Source organism: Heptranchias perlo, chromosome 27 (assembly GCF_035084215.1).
Source record: "Heptranchias perlo isolate sHepPer1 chromosome 27, sHepPer1.hap1, whole genome shotgun sequence".
In the NCBI taxonomy this organism is placed as follows: domain Eukaryota; kingdom Metazoa; phylum Chordata; class Chondrichthyes; order Hexanchiformes; family Hexanchidae; genus Heptranchias; species Heptranchias perlo.
Window position 1 is genome coordinate 29,547,657 of NC_090351.1, and position 17,931 is coordinate 29,565,587.

At 41.9% G+C, this 17,931-nt stretch overlaps 1 protein-coding gene across 1 annotated transcript in view; it reads left to right on the plus strand.

Annotated features, from left to right (window-relative positions):
- sort1a (sortilin 1a) overlaps positions 1-17,931 on the plus strand; it is a 70,003-nt gene that overhangs the window by 13,501 nt on the left and 38,571 nt on the right. Inside the window, exons 3-6 of the mRNA XM_068007541.1 lie at positions 9,438-9,511; positions 10,675-10,777; positions 12,304-12,468; positions 14,832-14,905. Of these exons, the coding sequence (XP_067863642.1) occupies positions 9,438-9,511; positions 10,675-10,777; positions 12,304-12,468; positions 14,832-14,905 (416 nt within the window). The remainder of the gene's footprint in view (positions 1-9,437; positions 9,512-10,674; positions 10,778-12,303; positions 12,469-14,831; positions 14,906-17,931) is intronic.

Here is a 17,931-nt window from a genome sequence, read left to right on the forward strand (position 1 = left end):
CAGTGCGCCGGTGGTGAAGGGAGTGAATGTTTAGGGTGGTGGATGAGGTGCCAATCAAGCGGGCTACTTTGTCCTGGATGGTGTTGAGCTTCTTGAGTATTGTTGGAGCTGCACTCATCCAGGCAAGTGGAGAGTATTCCATCACATTCCTGACTTGTGCCTTGCAGATGGTGGAAAGTCTTTGGGGAGTCAGGAAGTGAGTCACTCGCCGCAGAATACCCAGCCTCTGACCTGCTCTCGTAGCCACAGTATTTATATGGCTGGTCCAGTTAAGTTTCTGGTCAATGGTGACCCCCAGGATGTTGATGGTGGGGGATTCGGCGATGGTAATGTCGTTGAATGTCAAGGGGAGGTGGTTAGACTCTCTCTTGTTGGAGATGGTCATTGCCTGGCACCTATCTGACACGAATGTTACTTGCCACTTATGAGCCCAAGCCTGGATGTTGTCCAGGTCTTGCTGAATGCGGACTCGGACTGCTTCATTATTTGAGGGGTTGCGAATGGAACTGAACACTGTGCAGTCATCAGTGAACATCCCCATTTCTGACCTTATGATGGAGGGAAGGTCATTGATGAAGCAGCTGAAGATGGTTGGGCCTCGGACACTGCCCTGAGGAACTCTTGCAGCAATGCCCTGGGGCTGAGATGATTGGCCTCCAACAACCACTACCGTCTTCCTTTTGTGCCGAGTGTGACTCCAGCCACTGGAGAGTTTTCCCCCTGATTCCCATTGACTTCAATTTTACTAGGGCTCCTTGGTGCCACACTCGGTCAAATGCTGCCTTGATGTCAAGGGCAGTCACTCTCGCCTCACCTCTGGAATTCAGCTCTTTTGCCCATGTTTGGACCAAGGCTGTAATGAGGTCTGGAGCGCAGTGGTCCTGGCGGAACCCAAACTGAGCATCGGTGAGCAGGTTATTGGTGAGTAAGTGCCGCTTGATAGCACTGTCGACGACACCTTCCATCACTTTGATGTTTGAGAGTAGACTCAAGGGGCAGTAATTGGCTGGATTGGATTTGTCCTTTTTGTGGACAGGACATACCTGGGCAATTTTCCACATTGTCGGGTAGACGCCAGTGTTGTAGCTTTAGTGGGACAGCTTGGCTAGAGGCGCAGCAAGTTCTGAAGCACAAGTCTTCAGCACTACAGCCGGGATATTGTCGGGGCCCATTGCCTTTGCTGTATCCAGTGCATTCAGCTGTTTCTTGATATCACGTGGAGTGAATCAAATTGGCAGAAGACTGTCTTCTGTGATGGTGGGAATATTGGGAGGAGGCCGAGATGGATCACCCACTCGGCTCTTCTGGCTGAAGATGGTTGCAAACGCTTCAGCCTTGTCTTTTGCGCTCGTGCTGGACTCCGCCTTCACTGAGGATGGGGATGTTTACAGAGCCTCCTCCTCCCGTTAGTTGTTTAATTGTCCACCACCATTCATGGCTGGATGTGGCAGGACTGCAGAGCTTTGATCTGATCTGTTGGTTGTGGAATTGCTTTGCTCTGTCTATAGCATGTTGCTTCTGCTGTTTAGCATGCATGTAGTCCTGAGTTGTAGCTTCACCAGGTTGGCACCTCATTTTTAGGCATGCCTGGTGCTGCTCCTGGCATGCTCTTCTACACTTCTTATTGAACCAGGGTTGATCCCCTGACTTGTTGGTAATGGTAGAGTGAGGAATATGCCGGGCCATGAGGTTACAGATTGTGCTGGAATACAATTCTGCTGCTGCTGATGGCCCACAGTGCCTCATGGATGCCCAGTTTTGAGCTGCTAGATCTGTTCTGAATCTATCCCATTTAGCACGGTGGTTGGATGTTGTCCTCAGTGCGAAGATGGGACTTCGTCTCCACGAGGACTGTGCGGTGGTCACTCCTACCAATACTGTCATGGACAGATGCATTTGCGACAGGTAGATTGGTGAGGACGAGGCCAAGTAAGTTTTTCCCTCGTGTTGGTTCACTCACCACCTGCCGTAGGCCCAGTCTGGCAGCTATGTCCTTCAGGACTCGGCCAGCTCAGTCAGTAGTGGTGCTACTGAGCCACTTTTGATGATGGACATTGAAGTCCCCCACCCAGAGTACATTCTGTGCCCTTGCTACCCTCAGTGCTTCCTCCAAGTGGTGCTCAACATGGAGGAGGACTGATTCATCAGCTGAGGGAGGGCGGTAGGTGGTAATCAGCAGGAGGTTTCCTTGTCCATGTTTGACCTGATGCCATGAGATTTCATGGGGTCCAGAGTCAATGTTGAGGACTCCCAGGGCCACTCTCTCCTGACTGTATATCACTGTACCGCCACCTCTGGTCGGTCTGTCCTGCCGGTGGAACAGGACATACCCAGGGATGGTGATGGAAGAGTCTGGGACGTTGGCTGAAAGGTTTGATTCTGTGAGTAAGGCTATGTCAGGCTGTTGCTTGACTAGTCTGTGGGACAGCTCTCCCAATTTTGGCACAGGACCCCAGATGTTGGTGAGGAGGACTTTGCAGGGTCGACTGGGCTTGGTTTGCCTTTGTCGTGTCCGGTGCCTAGTGGTCCAATGCCAGGTGGCCCGTCCGGTTTTATTCTTATGACTTTTTTTAAGCGAGATTTTACAACTGAGTGGCTTGCTAGGCCATTTCAGAGGGCAGTTAAGAATCAACAACATTGCTGTGGGTCTGGAGTCACATATAGGCCAGACCGGGTAAGGACGGCAGGTTTCCTTCCCTGAAGGACATTAGTGAACCAGATGGGTTTTTATGACAATCCGGTAGTTTCATGGCCACCATTACTGATGCTAGTATTTTAATACGAGATTTTATTTAATTAATTGAATTTAATTAATTGAATTTAAATTCCCCAGCTGCTGTGGCGGGATTTTAACTCATGACTCCAGATTATTCGTCCAGGCCTCTGGATTACTAGTCCAGTAACATAACCACTATGTTACCGTACCCTTGGCGCAGATTAGTCCCAGTTTATCTTGTAGCCTGACAGCCCCTCAGTTTTGTGGCAGGTTTCTCACTAATATTTTTGAACTTTGACAGGAACACAGTAGTATGTTGTTAACCACAGAGGGATATATTCTTAAATTGTTCCTGCCTCACTCTACCTCTATATGCTTCCTCACCGTGGCTTTGGATACCTCACATCTTGGTTTGAGCGGCAGGGAAGTAGTGAGCAACCCTGCTGACTGTACCCACTTTAGGTATGGGAAAGATATTACTCGCTCTGTGGTTACAGTAATGAAGTCCGAATAGAGTTTGGGTACTCAATCTGTATATGGACTGGTCAGAGGTGGGCAGAAAAGTGGCAAATGGAATTCAATCCAGAGAAGTGTGAGGTAATGCATTTGGAGAGGGCAAACAAGACAAGGGAGTACACAATAAATGGGAGGATACTGAGAGGTGTAGAGGAAGTGAGGGACCTTGGAGTGCATATCCACAGATCTGTGAAGGGAGCAGGACAGGTAGCTAAGGTGGTTAAAAAGGCATATGGAATACTTTCCTTTATTAACCGAGGCATAGAATATAAGAGCAGGGAGGTTATTCTAGAACTGTATAAAACGTTGGTTAGGCCACTACTTGAGTACTGTGTACAGTTCTGGTCACCACATTACAGGAAAGATGTGATTGCGCTAGAGAGGGTACAGAGGAGACTTACGAGGATGTTGCCAGGACTGGAGAATTTTAGCTGTGAGGAAAGGTTGGATAGGCTGGGGTTGTTCTCTTTGGAACAGAGGAAGCTGAGGGGAGTTTTTAATTGAGGTATATAAAATTGAGGGGCCTGGATAGAGTGGATGGGGAGGACCTATTTCCCTCAGCAGAGGGGTCAGTGACCAGGGGCCACAGATTTAAAGTGATCGGTAGAAGGATTAGAGGGGAGCTGAGGAGAATTTTTTTCACCTGGAGGGTGGTCGGGGCCTGGCATTCACTGCCTGAAAGGGTGGTAGAGGCAGAAAACCTCAACTCGTTTTAAAAAGTACTTGGATGTGAACTTGTAATGTTGTAACCTGCAGGGCTACAGACCAAGTGCTGGAAAGTGGGATTAAGCTGGATAGCTCTTTTTCGGCTGGCACGGATACAGTGGGCCGAATGGCCTCCTTCAGTGCCGTAACTTTCTATAATTCTTTGCTGTTTTGGCAAGGGGAATGATTGTTATCAGACAAATAATTTTTGGAAAAATCCTGCACTGCACGTAGTGACAGGTACCAAATTAATTTGGTTTTCATAACACTAGCTGTGATGTTAATGTAAAGATGTTTTTGAAAATGCCCTACATGTGTGTTCATAGTTCATACTTGCAAGTTTGCATGTTTTGCTTGCATGTTATCTGGTTTGCCATCACTTGGTGGAATTTGTTTTATAAACGACAGCTTATTAACATGCTATCTGTAGATATACAATTCCACTGAATCGAAAGCTTTGAATATCAGAATGAATGCTGTTTACCCTCCTCGTGAACACAGTGCAGGAGTAGGAGAAAAGACAGCGTGTTCTTTCCCCACCCCCATCTGTACGTGTGCTCTTTCCCAGCCCCCTCATTTTAATGCACTTTTTGAAGTTTATTGAACACAATACAAACTGCTACAGGTGTGTAATCAGAACACTAATTCCCTACCAGTCTATCTGATTTTCAAAACAAAACATTCAATATAAATTTTAGAAACTGAAGAAAACATGTCATTAGCTGAGTGAGGAGTACTGATGCATCCTGGGAAATTAGGTACACAGTACATGCTCAGACTGCACAATTCAGCTTAAGCTCAGAATCATAACTCTGGGCAAAAATATGGCACCAAAACCAATGCTTTTGAGAGGCTGAGACCTTTTTTAAGTAAAAACTTTAACGAAGGCAGTAAAAGACAAAATACAATTCAATGGATGCACTTTATTGCAAATATGTAATTTTTGAATTTTAAAGTTTTGTTTAAATCTTTGTTGTAAGTGATTTCTGTTAAACTTGTGGTCAAATTATGCAATTACAGGATGATATACTCACTATAAAATACCAGTTATTGTCATCGGACAAGGAGTAGGCCACCCAGCCCCTCAAGCATGTTCCGCCATTCAGTTAGATGATGGCTGATCTGTGTCTTAACTCCATCGACCCGTCTTGGTTCCCTAACCCTTAATACCCTTGCCTAACAAATCTATCAATCTGTTTTAAAATTTCATTTGACCTAGCCTCAACAGCTTTTTGGGTGAGTGTTCTAGATTTCTACTACCCTTTGTGTGAAGAAGTGCTTTCTGACATCACCTTGAATGCCCTAGCTCTAATTTTAAGGTTATGCCCCATTGTTCTGGACTCCCCCACCAGAGGAAATAGTTTCTCTGCCGCGCGCGTGCCCTTTGATCATCTTAAACCTCTCAATTAGATCAGCCCTTAATCTTCTATATTCAAGGGAATACAAGCCTAGTTTATGCAACCTGTCCTCATAATTTAACCATTTTAGCGCCGATATCATTATGGTGTATCTGCGCTGCACTCACTCCAAGGGCAATATTTCCTTCTTGAGGTGTGGTGCCTGGAACTGAATGCAGTACTCCAAATGGGGTCTATTCAAAACTCTGTACAGCTGTAACATAACTTCTGCCCCCTGTATTCCAGCCCTCTTGAGATAAAGGCCAACATTCCTATTAGCCTTTTAAATTATTTTTTGTACCTGTCCACTAGCTTTTTGTGATTTCTGCACTTGGACCCCTAAATCTCTCTGCTCATCCACAGTTCTTAGTTTCTCGCCATTTATAAAATAAGTAATTAAATGTGTCAAATAATATGGCAGCTTTAACAATGAAAATGCCTGTCACAGTGGCTTGTGAGTTTCAAAGAAATGCGTGCCCCTTATGCTAAATTTAATGTATATTAATTTGCAGCTTATCCAGCCAAAAACAGATTTATTGTGAGTGAGTCATGCTCTGTTGCAATCATAGAAAGGTTACAGCTTGGAAGAAGGCCATTCAGCCCACCAAGTCCTTGCTGGTGCTCTGCAAGAGCAATCCAGCTAGTCTCGCTCCCCCGCCCTACCCCCGTAGCCCTACAAATTTTTTCCCTTCAAGTACTTATCCAATTCCCCTTTGAAAGCTACGACTGAATCTGCCTCCATCACCCACTCAGGCAGTGTATTCCAGATCCTAACCAGTCTGTGTTTTAAAAAAAAGTTTTTCCTCATGTCATCTTTTTGTTCTTTTGCCAATCGCCTTAAATCTACGCCCTCTGGTTCTTGACCCTTCTGCCAATGGGAACAGTTTCTCTCTATCTAATCACATTAATCAACCTGTGCTTGCCACTATGGTTGCATTTACTTGGAGCTAGCTATCTGTGAAGTGGTTACTGGCAGCTATCTCCCACTATCTAGCAGTGTTTTTCAAACTTTTTTTTCACGTGAACCAGTGGAAGAAAAACACTTACCTAAAGGGACCCAAAACAATAGCATTTTCTGACTAGCGTTTTCATAAAATCTCAATAAAGGGCAATACATGCTAGCTTTAACCACTTCACTTCAAGTAATAACTAAAATTAGACATTGACGTTACATGAAAAACATTTTAAATACAGTAAAAAGATCAGGTGAGATTCACTTAATCATTAAGTGAAACTCAACCTGGTCTTTTTTTTACTGTATACTGTATTTAAATGTGACTGGTGGGTCTGCCTGTTCATGATCTCGTTCCAATCTGGATCACAAGATGAAAGCGCTACAGCGTATCAGGTGTTCTGTTGAGTCGGTTTCTTTCTCTTGTTTTTAACCTTGTCAAAGTCGCAAATCCCAGTTCGCACATGTAGGTTGTTGTGAACGGCAGCAACAACAGAACACTAATCTTAACAGTGGATATTCGTTGAAAGCATGGATCCAAAAAGATGACAAACTTAATGATGTGGCGTGTTGTCAGCGTGCTATCACAGGTGAGCTGCACCAGCTCGTTTTATTGGTCAGGCATCAAATTTAGCTTCATTATTGATTCAGGATTAACTTATTTAAAGTATTTTTTTTTGTAACCCAGGCTTTCCTTGCTGCTGGACTGCAACTAAATTTTACAGCTGACAAACATAGCTCAGTGCACACATTTGGATGTGCACATGCAGAAGCTCTGCTCTTCCCACAATCTGAGTGGTGCATGTGGGGCAATATAACTTGAGACTGCAGCAAGTTGGCAGTATCAAATCTACACAGTGCAAAACAAATACATGGTAGTTGCAATATAATGGTACAAATAAATTATAGTAGCTGAGACAACATTGATGTTGAAGACTTGAACAGTAATTTTCTAAATACATTTTTGGAGGGGTGGGTGTGAGGGTTTGACGAGGTACCTCCACAGTAGATTCAACTTGTAAATGTCAGATATGTTCACGTTTGCCAGCTATATGTGGAAGAACGAACTTTTAGGTTGTAAACTACTACTGTTGTCCGCGGGGGGGGAGGAAAAACAGGGTCACTTCCTAAAAAGAGGCCAACACTACAGCACAAGGTGAAACCAATTCACTCCAGGTTTATATTTGAAATTAGATAGCTGGAATATAAAATTGCCTTTCGGAGGATTACATTTTCAGTCCTTTATGCACGCCTATTTTCAAAAAAGAAAAATTGCAACGCTAATGAGATGACCGGTAGCTCAGTGCTCAGTGATTCGGGAAGAAACTTCTTAAGAGGAGTCTGAGTTGACACCCACCCCCACCCCCCCAAAAAAAAACTCCAGGAGAAACACATGCTGCTGGAGTGGCTGTCGTGCTGGTCCCAGTACATGGGCCAGGATTTGAAGAACAGCAGGACAAGCCCTGTTTTCTGAGCCCAACAAAAGGCGCGGGGGTGAGAGAATAAAACGGACTGAAATTAAACTCCAGATTGGAAACCCAGATCTCTCTTTACAAACATGTTTCTCCAGGTCTACCTCACATTTTCACCCGGTGGCTTCACAGCCACCAGGATCAGGTTGAAAATGGTTTAAAATATACTGAGAACATGAATCACATCATCTGTATTTAAATAAAAACTATTGTTTCCTCCTTCCCCTGCCCACCTCTGTTTTTAAAAAAAAATCGAACCCCCCCCCCCCCCCCACTGCAACTTCTGCTTCTTGTTCTCTAGCTCCTTTATCTTCTTCACCACAAAAGACCTGAAGATCTCCTCTATGTTGGTCGCCACGGTTGTTGTCTAGCCTACGGCACCTACAAGGCACCTGCTCATCACGTCCCCGCCCGCCGCCAGGGGGAGCAGCGTGTAGCAGCAATAAGGGAGTGAGCAGGCTCAATGCACGTTGGGGCAGCTCTTCATGTGAGCTTGGCGGGGGACAGAGGCAGTGTGATCATGATGGGCGGGGATGCAACCCAGTAATTAATGTTTCGCAACCCAATCTTTGAAAGCAACTGATCCAGCAAATATCCCGATGTGGCATTAGGTCCTTCAAAGTGCTGAGATGTACTATGAGATGACAAACAAGCTCTCGCCGTTTAGAATATAATTGTAAACAATTTTACAACACCAAGTTATAGTCCAGCAATTTTATTTTAAATTCACAAGCTTTCGGAGGCTTCCTCCTTCCTCAGGTAAATGTTTGTGAATTTAAAATAAAATTGCTGGACTATAACTTGGTGTTGTAAAATTGTTTACAATTGTCAACCCCAGTCCATCACCGGCATCTCCACATCAGAATATAATTGAACAGTCATCTCCCCACTTTTTTTTGTGAGTCATAGTTCAGCCCCTTTCCTGTGCTGTTTTGATCTTCTAGACACTTTGTTAAATGTGAACAGGCAATTACCCCAACAAAAGCCCAGTAAAATAGTGCTAATGGGTGGTATCACTTTCTGATCACTGAGTAGATAAGTCGATACTTTGGCCCTTATTTTTAATTACTAAGTGTTAGTAGAGGTTTCACCCCTGAAGTTGTTTTTGCAAACCTGTTACCGTTAGCAGTTTGTGTTTTCCAAATCAAAACTAACTTGATGTTCATTATGGCCAGTTACTATGTCAAAGAAATACAACTAATTCAGTTACTTTAAAGCAATGGTTTTGGTCACAAACCTTTATTCAGGCTGTTTTTCAGTCGTATGATGCTCTCTGAGTTGTTAGAATTTAAGGAGATGTCAGCTTCTTTGAAGCATGTGTGACTATTGGTTTGACAGAAGTGTGATTGATCTTGTGATTAAGCTTGCAAAGCTGTTTCAACATGCAAAAAAAATTGTGGAGGCTTTTTACAGACTTCAACCAATGTGAGATTGTGAGATTATAGTGACTTATTGGTTGCTAGTTCTGGTTTAATTTTGAACTCTATAGCATATCTGCAGCTACAGACTTTCACTGATCCTGTGAATTAGCAGCAAACTATTCTAATGAGCCATTGAATGGATTGAAATTGCTGTACATCAGTGTAGAAGTACTCTATTGTGAAGAACTCTGGACTTGGAAAAATGTGAATTCAACACAGTAGATTAAATTTATTCAATCATTGTGTTTTCATTCACAGGTACTCTTAGCCTTAACAACCTTTCAGTTGCCATTCTTGGGAATTAGCTTTGGACAGTCGCGGTTGTACAGAAGGTAAGGTTATGCATGTAATCTTCAGGTTTCAATTATATCTTTTTGACAGGGCTTAAACAACTTTTGCCTTTCTTCCTGTAAGCAGTTTGAACTTGAGGGAAAAACACTTGCCCTAATGAGTAACCAAGTTCAGAAATTTTAATGAACAGCCCTGAAACTAGGACATGCATTAAATATTGCTGTCTTGTGCTTTTATTGTAAGCAATAGCAGAGTATCAACCTTCTGCAGTTATTTTCTAGCTGCTATACAGTGCCAAAATGTCTCAATATTTCTAACTGAGCATATTACTGTATTTATCTGAAAAGGAGCTCTGATGTTCCTCATTCTTTACCTACTCAAATTTGTATTTTAACAATTTCTGACCACATGCTGAGTTGTAGTAGAAGCTACAAAATGGTTTGGTTTGCTTCTTGTATCCTCTTGTGACTTGTCAGTAACCATGCTGATAATGGATTAACAAATACTTCATTTAAATCGTAAAGCCTTCATGCTTGGATACGGAAGTTGGATTTTCAGGAAGAATGTCAGGATTTATTCTGTATTACCATGGTTGCAAAGTTGTATGCTGCAGTGCCATGGGATGGGCCAAATAGTATTAGGGATAATTTCATCATTACTTGCTTGGAGTATAGTAAGAAGGCAGAATTGTGACCAAATTATTTGTACCTTTTGGATAGTTTAGAAGTTTTTAAAACTGGGTAGAAGGGTGATGGTAAACCTGATTACATGTGACAAATAACCGTAGTACAACTGTATTATGATCTAACTTTTTTCAGTTACAACACAAAATTTACATTAAGTTTATTTCTGCTTGAGACCCCGCAGTCTATCACTTTCTGGCTGACTACTTACGGGCTCCTGTGTAATTGCTACTAGAAACTGTGCTGATTTAATATGGTTTGATTTAAGTTAAATGTCTCTTCCTCTTGGGAAGAAACACCTGTTCTTACTTTGCTGCTCCCCCAAGAATAGCCTGGCTAAGAGTAGGAATTTGCCAGGTTGGGAATCCTTGATGTAAAACCATATCCTACTATTCTAGGACACAGTATTTTAATACACCAAGTACCAATGGAATGTTTTTCATTACTTGGCATTTTCCAATTTTGTTTGTTTATTCTGTAGGTTACATGCGGTATTGTTTTAATTGGTAATTTTCTTTCAGTGATAATTATGGAAAGACCTTCTCTGATATTACTAAACTCATCAACAATACTTTCATTCGTACTGAATTTGGAATTGCTATTGGGCCTGAGAACTCTGGAAAGGTAAATCCTTTTATGTTGTATACTAGACTGACTTAGACTGTCCAAGATTGTAATTTACCAATGTGATATGTTGCAGTACACTATCCACTGCTATCCATCTTGCTTTCAAACTTTTCTCAGTGTTAAGATTTGGATTCACAACCATGATTCTCTTCCCTACAGTGTGCTGAGTTACAAATGTTGTCTGTTCTCTGGGTAGCACAGTGTGCACCTTAGATAGTTCCTGACAGACAGAAAATTGGAGGGAGAATCCTCTTGGGCTGTTCTTGTACATCTCCCAGCAACCAGGTTCAGAACAATATTGGGGGCATGGGGTCAGACACAGGTCAGCTGCTCTCTTGACTTGATGCAGGAGGACCTAAGGAAGAGGGAAGAATATATGTTAATAGATTTTGAGATTTTTCTTCAAGGAAAAAAAGCACAATGGCACAATGAGAAAACAAACTTATAGTTTGTGGTGCATGCTGATCACAAGATAGATATAGAAGATGAAGGCTATTTGATTCATCTTAGCTCATCTATCCAGAAAGATTCTGTAATTCCACTATTGTTGCATCCATATGTTGAAAATATTTTGTGTGCTCCAGCAAACTCTGAAGTGGAATGGTAGGAATTGGCTTGCACCCACAATTCTCAAAGTCTGGCTATTCCCAGTCTGTTGATAGGCATCCTTATCCAGCAGAGCTCCTTTTAATGTCATAATGATTTGGACTTTCAATTGGCCTCACATCTGGCTTTTAAAGACTTCTCCGTGAATAGGAATTCAATTGATTTGGAATTTGCTCGCAATTGTAAAATGGGTTGTGGGAACCAGATAAATAAAAGAATGTTACTTTTATAGATTGAATGAATGATGAGTTATACTCGAGGCCATTGAGCTATATAATGAGGTTCTGGGTACTGAGGTGTCACAGGGATTAAAGCAGGCAACAGAAACTGGAACTAATAATCAAATTTCACATTGATCATATGAGCATGAGACCTGTAAAGCTAAGTGTAAACACTGAAACATATTGTCCATGTAGCTGGTTTGCTACCAACTTTCAGGCTGCTACTAGTGGTCAAATAAATGAAGCCAACAGTTTGTATTACCATAAGAGGTAGTTTTGGCGCCTGTCTCTGACAACGGTGTAACCCGGTAGCATAAATGTACAGCAAGTGTAGTGTTTGTTTTTTCCCTGCCAATGGTCTGAGTAGTTGAAGTGGCTATACTTGCTGTGTATGCAACAGCAAAGGAGCAGATTTAAGACATTTGGTCTATATGGGTCCCCCAAAGTCATTAGAGAAAACAGTCCCAGAAAATGGCCACAAATAGCACTTAAAAAAATTGTTTTAATGTGAATTCAGTATGAATGGATGTAGCTAGCATTGCAGAGCCACTTCAGGAAATAGTTCTGCATTATAAATATAACATTAATTACATCTTCAAGGTATTTAGGAAGCATTGGCAGTTTAATTGTGATTTTAAAAAAAACTTTTCATGTATATTTCATCATGACCATTGTTTTCCTGTCATTCTCCTTTAGGTGATTCTTACAGCTGATGTGTCTGGAAAGAGCAGTGGAGGAAGGATCTTCAGGTCAAATGATTTTGGAAAGAACTTTGTCCCCATAAATCTTCCTTTTCACCCACTATTGCAGATCTTTTACCATTCCAAGAATTCTGAACATCTGCTAGCACTGAGCATAGATGTGAGTGCATCTAAGAAGGAAATTATTGTAGTCTTTTTAACTGCACTGGGTTTTGGTTATTTAGGAGATGAAAAAATAACTTTGAAATTCTGAGTTAGGAATGTTGCTTTCAGTTTACTACAGTGTGTGGAGTTTGAAGATGAGAAAGTTCAGCTGATACAGAATGGAAAAACTAGTACATTTGGCATTTACCATTTTTGCAGTAGTACTTTATTTCTAATAGCTATTTCTGTGAAGGGGAAAATATATAACCATTGCAGCTGCCTTGGATACAAAAATATAAAAGTAATCCTTTCTCAAATGTCATAGTATTTTGTAGAAATAGATGGCTTTCGGTATGTATAAAGTTTTATGCAGATGTAACAATATTTGAATAATCTGCTATAGAAACTTTCACTAACACTAAAATATATAAGTAAATTACTATAAATGATTAGAAGAAAATCGAATGGTAGTAGAAATTGCAAGAGAAAATCCACACAACAAATGACACTTAAATATAATGCTTCTGAATGTGTACTTAGTTTCTACATACTTTTCTTGCCACTGTCAGCATTTCCAGAAGCGTCATTGCTGATGGTGTTTAACACCATAGGTTATTTAAAGATGTCTGTGGTTAAAAGTGTGATGTCTACTTTTTTTTTAATGCAGTCATGTTAGCCTATTTCCAACCATAGAAATGCCAGAGAGTATAGACATGACCAAACTAAAATAGTAGTTTGGTTGCTTTATAGTGTGAAGAAATGCTGTTACTGTTTTGGTACTAAACAACAGCTGAACTTTAAGCAACATAATTGTTTCACATATGAAGAATACCTCACACATGCAAGTGACCATGTTCTCAAATTTGTTAATGTGTCTTATTTTTGAGGCGTTGATGGTCATTATGAGGGAGTGAATGAACCCCGGCAAGTCTTGGTAGATTGGAAATCAGCCATTGTGCTCATTTTACAACCAATCTGGGGAACTAAAATAATAAAATTGGTTGTCAGGAATAAACTTGGGAATTACCTGTGTGGTGATCTAAGCAGCAGCCAGTGTGGATTAAGAAAGGGGAAGATCCTGCCTTCATTTTTTTTTTGTTGAAGAAGTGACGTTCCAACATACCTTCATTTCCAAAAGCGCTTGACAGAGCCACACATGATAGGGTACTAGTTGAGCTTAAAGTGATGGGGATCCAGGGTAACTGGGGAATGGATAAGAAATTGGCAAAAGGATACTTGTTACAGGAATTATGTCAGAGCAAGAAGTAGTGCTGAGGGGGTAACCCAGGGATCAGTATTGGGACCCTTATTGTTTCTAATTTACATTAATGAGTTGGATTCAGAAGCTCAGACTATTTCGAACAAAAAGTTGAATCTGAGGAGGCAGTCCAGGAACTACATAATGAATTAAACAAATATGTAAATGAACACTGAATTGGACAAAATATGTAAGTAACAGTGGCAGATTGAAATTCAGTATAGAAACATGCAGAGTACTGCATGTCGGAAGAGATAAATGGATGGCATAAATCCTTCACAATTGGTGTTGAAATAGCTAAGGAGAAAGTTCAGAGATCCAGGTACCATTTGACTCTACTCAACATGTCCAACAAAGCAAATAGAATGCTGAACTATATCGTCAAAACAGTAGGATGCAAGTCAGAGGAAGCCATGCTCATACTGTTTAGTGATCTGATAAGGCCACACCTGAATAATGTGTCCAGTTTTGGTCAGACACCAGGATACAGTCAAGCCCTGGAGAGTTAAGAGAAGAGCCACAAGGCTGATCCCTAGCATCAGAGGACTGAGTTAGCAGAAAAGACGGGAGAAACTTGGCCTTTGCCTTTTTCTACCTTGAAAGGGGGTAACTGTAGGGGATATTTATTGAGATACTAATACGGAAAAATGAAAGAAGAGAGAAAGATGGGGATGAGAAACTTGCAGAAAGGAGAGAAGAAGTGAGAAAAATAGTCAGATGAGATGAAAGTATACGAGAGGCATACAGAAGGAACAAGAAATGGAGATAAAATTAATGGGAGAAGCAGAGGAAGACTTAGCAGAAGAGTCGCAACTAGTGTTCAAATTATATTCTAGCTTAGCCATGTACATGCCACAACAAACAAGATGAATATTTTAAAACGAACAGGTGTGCGTGTAAAATACTTCCTTTTAAAGCAAATGATATGTTGCATTTGCAAATGAGTTGGCAATTTAAAAAAAATCTATCAATAGGATTTGTATGCAAGTAGTTTCATACAAGTATATTTCATAGTGAGTGAAAACATTTTTGCACTTAATATGCATCTGTGGCACATTTAGTGATTTATGTAACCCAGAGATGATGTTCTTTTGTCTGAAACATTATTTGCAATATTCCAGAATGTTTTGTGGTTTTCCTCCAATTTTGGTGAAACGTGGAAAGAAATTCATGACTTTGTCTGTCTTGTTAAATGGTAAGTAAAGCTCAACTAATAGTAACTGAAGTGGCTGAATGTATTTTGTTTTATTAACATATGCAGCAAATCATTTTTCAATTGGTGATAACTTGCATTTATGAAGCACCCTTTAAAGTAGTAAATGCACTTCACAAGGAGAAATGGATGCTGACCATAATACTGCTGAACATAATGCTGAAAGGAGATAATTGAGGGCATGATCTGAGAGCGTAAGGTTTTGAAGGTGGGACGAAAGATAGCAAGGTGGGTTTAGGAAGGCAGTTCCAAAGAGTTTGGTTGAAGGTGCTCTTTTTCTGAGTGAGTGAGGGAGAGAAGAGAGATTGCAGGTAAGGCCAGAGTTGGAAGGGTTCTGATAGGGATGTTGGGTTGGAGGAGAATGCAGTGGTAGGATGAGGCTATAGAGAGATTTGTAAATTGAGGATAAGGACTTTGAATTAAATGTGTTTGGGGATGGGGAAGCAATTAGGTTGGTAAAGGCAGAAACGATTAGTGAATGGGAGAGGATGTAGAGCACTGTTCCCTCTAAGCTGCGCGCGGTCGCATAGCAGTCTGTTGTTTGCCGCGCACTTATTCCATCCTCGCTCCAAACCTGAGCCATGCGGTGTCATCTGTCACATCCGGGTGACTAAATAAATGATCTTGTTGCGTCTGGTGGATCTACATATCCGGCAGAGCGAATGCGCTGGAGTTTGGAATTAGCGCAGGCTCTGGTCGTCCTCGTGCTTTGTGTCTGCAGCTGCTCCTGGACTTGCTGCTCGTGCTCTGATCTGGCTCTGTGCGCACCCGTGACCGTGGAGAATCATTTTAAGGTGGGTGTTTTGGGGGTTGGGGTGGGTATCGGATGTGTAAACAACTAGGTCCTGTAGATCAAAATCCTTTCAGGTTCAATCCTCTCTCTGGCTGAGTTAGCCAATAGTGGGGACACAACATTTACCTTCTGTGTTACTGGACTAGGGAGGGGAGAAAGGTTCTGTATTTGCTCCAGCCTTAAATCCAGCAATCCACCCTGGAAAGTGTATGTGCATTCAGATAAGGTCGTTTCCGAATTTCACCTGCATTTCCCCCATGATCAAATAGCCATCTGCAAACACAGCACTGCACAGGCCAGACCAGGGATTGGACCAGGGACCTAGTATGCATGGTTTGATTCCAGTGCAGGAATGTAAATTAATAACTCGGCCATCGCTATACCCCATTTGTGCCATGTGTCTATGGCACTGGCGAAGTTGGAAGCACCAAAAGGCGACTGTTTCCAGTTGCACCTCGGGAAGCAGGTCCACCTCTGCCTGCAACGTTAACAGAAATACTCAGCCTTCACTGTCCTGGCTCATATGTGAAGAATGGTCATTTGGTTGAGGTACCGAAGGACAGCTAACACATTCTGAGCTGTGCCTCAATGTAAGTCACTAACTGAAAAGGAGTAAAGGGGAAAAAGTGGCAGATTTCACAAGCAGGGGGAACATTGTGCATCTGCATGCCTAAGTAATAAAGGTTTACGTTTTTGCAATGGTGATAGCAGTGGTTGTTTGCTTCCATCACTGTTGGGGGACATAATCACTGCTGAAACAATGGCATTTGAATGTGTTGATAAACATCGGTAACTTCTGTACTGTGGTCTCAATAGTCAGATTCTGAGGTCAGTTGAAGGCTAGTTATTGAAGGAAGTTTCTGTACATTAGCAGAAAATCCAAGATTCCTGTCCTTGAGAAGAGACAAGGAAATGAAGGTCAGAAAAAGCAGAAGGAAATTACTGGCTTTTTTTAATACTTTTGACACAGTAAATGTGATTGCCAAAGTGTGACATCTCAAGTGTGATGGACTCATGCTAGATCCAAGACATATACTGTGTATCAGGCACAAAAAAATTACTGATCTCGTGAAAATAATGAACTCCAAGGCACATGTGTATCGGAGTAGTTAACATTTTAGCGGACAATTTCACCTTGTGTTTGAACAACCCCTGGCTTGATAAAGCCCCAATGTACTTGCACCTCATTCCCTCATTATTTTTCAGACATTTTATTTGCCAGTTCTGCCCCATTTAGACTGAGCTGAACCATCAAACCATATAGCTACTCCACATGACTCTAACAGAGACACAGCCTTTATTTACACACAAACATCTGAACCAGAGACAGTCACCCTCTTCTCCATCATCTGGCTTGTCATCTACAGACTGAGTCTCAATCAGGATTTCCCCTTTCCTCTGGTGACAGTGTTTACTTCTGAAATTTCTATAACCATTTTCATAGAATCATGGAAAGTTTACTGTACAGAAGGAGGCCATTCAGCCCATCATATCCATGCTGACAGAAAATGAGCCACCCAGCCTAATCCCACTTTCCAGCACTTGGTCCGAGCCTTGTAGGTCATGGCACTTCAGGTGCATATCCAGGTACTTTTTAAATTAGTTGAGGGTTTCTGCCTCTACCACCTTTTCAGGCAGTGAGCTCCAGACCCATACCACCCTCTGCGTGAAAAAAAAAAATCCTCAACTCCCCTCCAATCCTTCTACCAATCACTTTAAATCTATGGCCCCTGGTTATTGACTTCTCTGCTAAGGGAAATAGGTCCTTCTTGTCCACTCTATCTAGGCCCCTCATAATTTTGTATACCTCAATTAAATCACCCCTCAGCCTCCTGTTGCAAAGAGAACTACCCCAGCCTATCCAGTCTTTCCTCAAAGCTAAAACTCTCTAGTCCTGGCAACATCCTCGTAAATCTCCTCTGTACCCTCTCTAGTGCAATTACGTTCTTCCTTAATGCGGTGACCAGAACTGTACACAGTACTCAAGCTGTGGCCTAACCAATGTTTTATACAGTTCCAGCATTACCTCCCTGCTCTTACATTCTATGCCTCGGCTAATAAAGGAAAGTATTCCATATGCCGCCTTAGCCACCTTATCTACCTGTCCTGCTACCTTCAGGGATCTGTGGACATGCACTTCCTCTACACCTTTCAGTATCCTCCCATTTATTTTGTACTCCCTTGCCTTGTTTGCCCTCCCCAAATTCATTATCTC